Here is an 8,879-nt window from a genome sequence, read left to right on the forward strand (position 1 = left end):
ATTAAAGGCTAACTATGGTTAATGTCTTGATGAAAATTTTGCTAGGGTTAATGTCTTGAGTCAGTTTCTTTATTTTGTCATATTATAGTAACATATCTTGACTTTTAATGAATAAAAGTTTAAGTCTAAGTTTGTTGTCGATGATTTTAAAATGCTTATGGTTCGTTGATTCGACTTGTAATGATTTTCATCTTCGTTTTTATATGACTATGATTGAGGGGTAAGTATACGAGTCCGACTTTTTCAAAATTTACATTTATTATAGCCCAAGTTGTGAAATTAATCGACCAAGTAACTTTCGTTGAGCTCGACTCATATTCGAAAAATATCAAGCTTGAACTCATTTTAAAGAGTAGTTCGTTAAAAGCTCGATTCGTTACCAACACTAATATGATGCTTATTCATTAATGTATTACATTAATGAAATTTTGAATGTTCATTTTCGCCCTCCTGATACAAAATTTCAAGTTCCGCCACTGATTTGTGATTAAAGCAATTATGTTTAACAATAAAGAAGTATGCAATGATCAGTTAGACAAACATAGTATTCGGAATTCGAACATTTTATATAAATCAAGAAGGAGATGATTATTGACCATGCCAGAAGATTACAATCATATTGTGGTAGTAAGCTGCTTCTTTTCTTCATAAGTTACATGATGTGCAATAAATAAAGATGAAATGCATAATCAAATAAACAAGAACTGAAATTAATGAATGTCGGAAGAACTTCATGCATTTAATTAACCTGTCACATAATCTTTTAATAGGTTTCTCTCTTAGACAAGGTAAGGTGGAGGTGGTGATTTGTAATAATATGGAGGTGGGGACAGAGAGGGAGGAGGAGGTGATTTATAGTAGTATGGGGAATGACGAGAAGGTGATGGTGGTGGTGGGGACTTATAGTAATAAGGTGGTGGTGATGGTGACGGCGGAGGAGAAGATTTATAGATATAAGGAGGTGGAGGTGATGGAGATGGTGGAAGTGGCGAATTATATACATATGGTGGTAGTGGTGGTGAAGGTGATGGTGGAGGTGGTGATGTATACATGTATGGAGGAGGAGGTGGTGATGGTGATGGTGGTGGTGGGGACTTGTAAACATATGGTGGTGGCGGTGAAGGTGATGGTGGTGGTGGAGACTTATAAACATAGGGAGGTGGGGGTGAAGGTGATGGTAGTGGTGGAGACTTGTAAACATAGGGTAGTGGTGGTGGTGAACGTGATGGCGGTGGTGGAGACTTGTAAACATAGGGTGGAGGGGGTGAAGGTGATGGTGGTGGTGGAGACTTATAAATATAGGGAGGTGGCGATGAAAGTGATGGTGGTGGTGGAGACTTGTAAACATAGGGTGGAGGGGGTGAAGGTGATGGTGGTGGTGGAGACTTGTATACATATGGTGGTGGGGGTGAAGGTGATAGTGGTGGTGGAGACTTATAAACATAGGGAGGTGGCGGTGAAGGTGATGGTGGTGGTGGAGACTTGTAAACATAGGGAGGTGGCGGTGAAGGTGATGGTGGTGGTGGAGACTTGTAAACATATGGTGGAGGGGGTGGAGGTGATTGTGGTGGTGGAGACTTGTATACATATGGTGGTGGGGGTGAAGGTGATGGTGGTGGTGGAGACTTGTAAACATAGGGTGGAGGGGGTGATGGTGGTGGTGGAGACTTGTATACATATGGTGGTGGGGGTGAAGGTGATGGTGGTGGTGGAGACTTGTAAACATAGGGAGGTGGCGGTGAAGGTGATGGTGGTGGTGGAGACTTGTAAACATAGGGAGGTGGTGGTGGAGACTTGTAAACATAGGGAGGTGGCGGTGAAGGTGATGGTGGTGGTGGAGACTTGTAAACATAGGGTGGAGGGGGTGAAGGTGATGGTGGTGGGGGTGGTGGAGACTTGTAAACATAGGGAGGTGGCGGTGAAGGCGATGGTGGTGGTGGAGACTTATAAACATAGGGAGGTGGCGGTGAAGGTGATGGTGGTGATGGAGACTTGTAAACATATGGAGGTGGCAGTGAAGGTGATGGTGGTGGTGGAGACTTGTAAACATATGGTGGAGGTGGTGAAGGTGATGGTGGTGGTGGAGACTTGTACACATATAGTGGAGGCGGTGAAGGTGATGGTGGTGGTGGAGACTTAATAGACATATGGTGGAGGCGGTGATGGTGATGGTGGTGGTGGTCTTGGTGGTGAAGGTGATGGTGGTGGTGGAGATTTATAAATGTATGGAGGTGGTGGTGATCTATAAACATAGAATGGTGGTCGTGATGGTGACTTGTAAACATATGGTGGTGGTGATAAAGGTGATGGTGGTGGTGGTGGTGATTTATAAATGTATGGAGGAGGTGGTGATGAATAAAGATAATGATCATCACGATCAGCCACAACGTGTGTAGCTAACATGCATATCGTGATTGCGAATATCAACCATGGCCAAAACATGGCCATGTTTAAGAGCGTTGAGCGACTTTTAATGAAGAAGACAAGGAGAGATTTGGATGTTTAGTACAATGTGAGGACGTCCCCTTTTATAGTCTTTGTACAATTAAGTGACATAGTATTTAATTGGGAAAAGGGTGAAGGTTAACTAGGACTTGGGAGTCACTAACATAATGTTCATTTACGCCATGTTGGTTCATGTATGCCAACCAACGAACTGGTCACTATTATTGTCTTATTGACCATTTCAAGTGCTTCCTATACTATTAAACTAATTTCAAGATAAAATAATGAAATAAAATGATAGATATTATACGCAGTTAGATTGTAGCAGTCTGGATTATTTTCAAAGGAGTTTTTGACCAAGTTATTGTGATAGAACTGTAATCTTCTATCATACATATATATGTATTATTATAAGTAACAAGAATGAGCCTGATAAAAAAAGATACGATGAAGCATGTTTTCAGATTTTAGCTAGTGGTTTATTTAGCCGTCTTGGATCCTTTTCTTAAGAAATATTCAAAGTTGCAGGCTTTTTTATCTTTTGAGTTGGATAATTATATCTATTATTTGAGTTTAGCGTATTACTTGCAACATTGCTGAACGACACATGATTTTATACTAATGTGATAAGAAATAATAATTTGCATTTCTGAAGAATGTACTGATCTATTTATCCAAACAGTGGATCAGAGCAAATGTATAGTTAATTTCCCAAAATTGTAACAAGTCTGTGCTTACTATTTTTATTTCATACTTCATAGAAGATTTCAAAGAATGGTCAATTTTTATGGATTTTGCGATATATATTACACAATAGATACGCAACATATTCATGCTTTTGATTAGAAATTAGATAAAAGTAGTACGCACCGATCCCCCACCGATGCAGCCTGTTTGTATTCGTTTATTAAGATTTTACCTATATACATATATAAATTAATGCTCAATAGCAAAATTAATGTACAAAATCAGATTTATACAAAACTTTTTAATATGAATACCATTACCAATCAAGAATTTTTTTTTTTTTAATACATTATATAACATGGTTTAAATAAACAAAATAAAAATGAAATATATTAGCTTTTTCCCTTTAGGGCTTAGGCCATGTTATATAATTTATATTTACATATTCATATATTTTAATGGAATCTCCATAAGCTTGTTTAGTTGCTTTCGCAATAGGTTTCAATAGGCTACGCCAACGCCCTTTCGTGAAAATAGATTTGTTAAGTATTGGAAGATAAAAAACATATCGTTTACGCATTGTCAACAACAAAAAGTGCACATAAAGTAAAAAAGATGTAAACAGAAGTGTACATTTTAAGTTCTAATGAACATCAAAGATGGCTAGAAATCAAGTTGCTTGGAAACCCGAGATTGATGATATGGATTCAAAACATGTCTACGAATTTAAGAGCCCATCCCAGCCAATCTCAGATTAAGACTACACCCCTGGTGTCAGACAAGCATAGGTCATTGGTCTGACTGGTGCAGTCACGATCCACACCATCATCGAGGGCGAGCTAATCCAAATGTGGAATCAGGTTGCAGCTGTTGAGACTGCAAAGACATGTAATTTAAGAAACATACATTTAGAAAATTATCACTGGTAAACAAGTTAAATCTTACGGAATGTACTTACCGACACCTTATAAAAAAATATATGATGCCACAGGATCATTATTACTACAATAAAAATAAAAATTATAGCAAAAAAAAGATTTCCCTTGAAATGAAGGGGGTCTTTTCAAAGCTGAGTTGTACAAGGGCACAACGAACAATAAGAGTGCTCCGAAAAAACAGTGTTATATTAGGGGACTATATGGTTGAGTATTATAAAGCTAAAAATGTAAAACTTTCACAATCAGTTAATCAGTTGAAATAAAATGTCCAACAAGGATGGTGTTTAAATTTACTTCTGCTACTTAAAGTTTACTCAAATACCTAGTCATTTTATTGCTTAAGAAATTTCCTTTATTCAAGAACCTAATAAATAAAGCGATCAAAACTAAAGTCTTCAAATTTGAGATGTCACACTTGATTTCTTATGTACTATAACTTTTAGAACGTGATATATGTTATATTTTAAATTTAAATAGTAGATACAGAAGTAGGCAGGCAGTGTATTATTCAAGTAACATTACTAATTTATAACTATTCAATTTCTAGTTTTGACTGAAGGGGAGTAATTGAATATTTAAACACGATAAAAAAATAGTTACCTGTGCCAATTGTTGGTGAACTTGTTCACGAGGATGGATGAATGTTAGCGCTGACCGTTGAGAAGAGTACTGCATGTAGGCATGATTGAGACTATATGGATTGACCATCGTCTCTGAGGGTCTATAACCAATACCAGCAGGTGAAGATGGTGTAACCCATGATCCCGGTATAGGTTGACCAAGTGTGTGAGGTTGGTGTTCGGTTAAGATAGACGGAGCCCTATGAGTGTGAACAGAACCGAGTTGTGGAAATTCAGTGTTGTAAGTGAAAATAGGTGCATATATAGGTTGTACAGGATATGAGCTACCATTAAACCCGAAGCCAGGATCGAATCTTTGTGCATATCTGGAATTAAAAAGTTTAATTTATTATTGATTTACTCCAAACATGAAGCCACAAAACTAGACTAATATGGAATTAACAACAACAACAAAAAAAAAAAAATAGATCCGATAAATCTATAGTGGCCAAGACTACTAAAATTGATAGAGGTAGCAATGTTGACCCATTTACTATTGATGAGGGTCTGCAGCTTATGTCGTATACTATTATATCATACAGATCAAATAAAAGTTGGCTTATAATGAAACAGTTCACACAAGTAGAAAGCCTCCCAAAATTTTGCTCATCTCACATTTTATCCACATTATTTTAAATGTCAATAATTTTTGTAATGATATGTGACATGCTGATTTCTATTATGTAACATTTAATAAATACGTATTTCAGGTCAACCCAACTGGGCCCGGTTTGGCAATTTACCAAGCCTGTTTGACCCACCCGTATTGCCACCTTTAATAGTTTCAATATGACTCGGACAACATAGAGTGATTGGCAGGTAACATTTAACAAATCAAAAAAAATGTGGTAAAAAACAATGTACCGGTCATAGCTCCTATCATAATCAGGATCATTTCGCTCAACTTCACGGTCCCGAAAGATAGCGACTTTACTATTATTCCTAGGCCCACTAATTGACCCATCTACCATATTACCACCTGATCTACTCCAAGTACCATTCATATCCACTAATGTTGAAGATGAAACTTCTTCCATATTTGATTCCTCTAAAGAACTACTCGAATTAAATATCCTCGCACGTGCTCGATTATATTCTTCTTTTCTCTCATCAACACTTTTCAAACTATTACCCCTTTGTGCAGTTGAATTTGACCCAATATTTTGTAATCTCTTATTTGGCCTTTGTTTGATTGCAACTTTGACAACATTGTTATCAGAGTCATCAGTTGGTAATTTTAATGGAATATCAGCCAAACGTATAAGAGGAGGACGACATTCAGATGTCTTGTGGATTATAATTCTGGATCCGAAACCTTCCGGAAGGTTATTATCTAGTAAGGCGGTCGATTGAAGAGAATAATGTTGAGCAACACGATGTGCAGCTAATCGTAGATAGGATGTAGGTAGCTGGCTGAACTCCATTTGTTGTTGTACAGGATCTTTAATAAACTTCTCTACATCCTGCTCTATCCGTAGCACTGAATATAACATAATAGCATTTTATTTTGACTTAGAACATTAATTAAAACATAAATAACCAAGGCATATCACTAAAAAAATGACTCCATTGGAGTTACCAACAAAGCAATAAAGAAACACTCCTTTAGCCTACACTAGGCGCTACTGTAGAACAAAGCAAAAAACAAAGAATAATAATCCAATTTTATACAATTATAGTGCCCTCACATTGTCAAAACTCTCAACAGTCATACAAAAGGTGATGCATCGATCTTAGAGAACCTTGTGTAAGGATTTGATTCTTCGGTTACCAAAGTCCAGCGCCAGGGGGCAGATCTAGTCTATTCATTATCCAGTGCAAAGTGAAAAAAATTGATATGGAAGTACAAATATCAAAATGTAATCAATATTTGACAGATGTTGGATGTTGCATGGCCAAGAAAAATAATTTGAAGGGTTCAATGGTGCGAAATAATGAGATAAATAAAACATGAGTTGATCATTTTCACTAATTTCTTAAATTGAAAATTAGTCATCTATCCTAGAGCAGCATGATATGGTTAGCAAAAAAGGAAGCTTCAAAAAATTTCACATCATTTCAGACGCCCTACGTTGAGTCAACTGCATCTTGATTGCCGTTTAGACCCTAAATTGAATTCCATGCATGATTTAAAACCCATGAAAATTTGATTATACCATTTTCATGGCGTGTCAATTTTATTTTTAATTTTATATTACTATTTTTTTTTTAAACATTTCCTACTTATTGGCCGGAGGTCCACTCGGAAACAATCTCTTTATCCGTCGAATAGAGAGAGGGATGACTTACTCTACTTTTGAGTGTGTTTTCACTCTGGGTGGAGAAATGACTTTGTTTTTATTCTCGGATAAGAGAAGGATTGTCTACATCTCACCTCCACATACACCACTCATGTGGTATTGGGTTTTGTTGCTGCTGTTGTTGTTGTGAGAAGGTTTTTTTGGTTAGTAATCAATTTCCCTTTCAATGTACTTGTTAATGAATGCTAAAACCAAGTGAAAAGCCTCAGTTAGGATGATATGCCTAATTTCAGTAAATATCACACTGATGTGTATCTTGGATGTCCACACATCGTTAGGAATAATTTAAAGGGACGTTTGACTTAGTATATTTTACCGCATATTGAAAGTTTTAAAAGTTGAAAAAGCCGATAAGCTCAGTTGCAACAACTTTGAGCTTCATCTAATGGCATATTAAAGTCCATAAGAGCTGTTGAAACTGTACTTATCGGGTTTTCCAAAATTCAAAAAGCCAGTAAGTCACCCCCTAACCAGTATCAATTGCATTAAACATGTGCTTTTTTCACTTGAACCTATCATAACCCAATTCTGGCATGTACTAAACAGTACCTATTTCGATAGTTATACAAACCGCCCATGCCTTTAAAACAGTACCATTCACATTATGTATACTCTTCCATCACAATTACTCATTAACACAAAGTAAATCAAATCAAATAGAAAATAATTAAGCACTAATAATATACGCAAACCTGAAAGGCGTTCCCTAGGGTTTTGTAACGCTTCACGAAGAAACTGATCAACAGAATTCACCATATCTTCCAAAACACCACCAGATAATGATGACCTAACCGGAACCGAATCGATATCCGAACAATTTCTACTCAATTTAGGTGATGAATTGTTGCATTCACGTTTAGATGATAGGATTGACCTGTTTATGGTGGAATCTAGGTCAGAAACTTCCCATGAATCAAGTAGAGCTCCGTCACCGTGATTATCTACTGAACCGGCCATGGCCACGGTGTTGATTGTACGGTGCGATTGGATATGAAATTAGGGTTTGGAGATGAAATTGTTAACTGAGTGGTGATTGTGGCGACGGTGGTTTCAGATAATTTGCGATGGAGGTAGAGAGTGAATGGATGAAGGAATTCATAGAGATTGTTTGGAGAAGACGATACGATTTGGTGGAGTGCGTGGAAGGGTTACTCTGAAAATGGTTTGTATATAAATATAATAACTAGTTTAATACCTAATTCGCGGGATAAGAAAATAAAATTTTTATAATTGAACAATGTGAACAATTGATTTCATAAGCATGTTATGAATAATATAGATTTATATCATTATATGCAAAATAAGGATCAATATTATGGAAGATTTTAAATATCAAAAATGATAACATTAATAGCAAGATAAAAGCACATTTTTAAATATCATGGTAGTATTCTAATGTGAATTACAAAAAAAGTTGTTTCAATATCTGATTGTAACTTATTTTTTACTAAGTTAATAGCGACTAACAAAAGATGAGCCATATGTATTACCATAAGTCACCTTGTAAAGTAATCATCTCTAGTCAATCCTGATACGCGTACCTCTTATTAACCACCATCTTAAAAACTCCATGATAGTAATGAAAAAGCATATTTGCATCCCATAATTCGTCTCTTTACATATTAATATATGATCATATGAAGTTATTCACCAGCCAACCCATGACCAAAAAATCATCATAAATTCTCAACTATTTCATAGTTGACCACCTCAAGCCCAAAATCTTTGCTAGCACATAATATACTCACTAACTAAAGATTCACACAATACTTCTAACATATTAAACACCTTTCCATCAATGATTTCTAACCTTATTTGATCACTGTGAAATATATAAGTCAACATGATGTACATTATATATTGAAACTGAAGATTATTAAAGGGAAAAG

The 8,879-nt window shown here is 36.2% G+C and overlaps 2 protein-coding genes across 2 annotated transcripts; both read right to left on the minus strand.

Moving 5' to 3' along the window:
• Positions 1-779: 779 nt before the first annotated feature.
• On the minus strand, positions 780-2,147 carry LOC139868995 (uncharacterized). The gene has a single exon (XM_071857329.1). The coding sequence runs from the start codon at positions 2,145-2,147 to the stop codon at positions 780-782; it is 1,368 nt and encodes a 455-aa protein (XP_071713430.1).
• Positions 2,148-3,664: 1,517 nt separating this feature from the next.
• LOC139867073 (uncharacterized) lies at positions 3,665-8,138 on the minus strand. Its single transcript, XM_071855399.1, has 4 exons — positions 7,683-8,138; positions 5,555-6,170; positions 4,671-5,016; positions 3,665-4,008 (listed from the first exon to the last, which is right to left on the minus strand). The coding sequence occupies exons 1-4, from the start codon at positions 7,945-7,947 to the stop codon at positions 3,958-3,960; spliced, it is 1,278 nt and encodes a 425-aa protein (XP_071711500.1). The 5' UTR covers positions 7,948-8,138; the 3' UTR covers positions 3,665-3,957.
• Between the last annotated feature and the right edge of the window lie 741 nt (positions 8,139-8,879).

This window comes from Rutidosis leptorrhynchoides, chromosome 9 (genome assembly GCF_046630445.1).
Source record: "Rutidosis leptorrhynchoides isolate AG116_Rl617_1_P2 chromosome 9, CSIRO_AGI_Rlap_v1, whole genome shotgun sequence".
In the NCBI taxonomy this organism is placed as follows: Eukaryota; Viridiplantae; Streptophyta; class Magnoliopsida; order Asterales; family Asteraceae; genus Rutidosis; species Rutidosis leptorrhynchoides.

Coding starts and splice junctions, on each gene's coding strand:
- LOC139868995 (XM_071857329.1), bottom strand. CDS start 2,147: ATGTCTATTAAGTCTCCACCACCACCATCACCTTCACCGCCTCCACTA.
- LOC139867073 (XM_071855399.1), bottom strand. CDS start 7,947: ATGGCCGGTTCAGTAGATAATCACGGTGACGGAGCTCTACTTGATTCA. Junction 6,171..7,682: donor CCCTAGGGAACGCCTTTCAG/GTTTGCGTATAT, acceptor TGTTATATTCAG/TGCTACGGATAGAGCAGGAT. Junction 5,017..5,554: donor TATGATAGGAGCTATGACCG/GTACATTGTTTT, acceptor TTTTAATTCCAG/ATATGCACAAAGATTCGATC.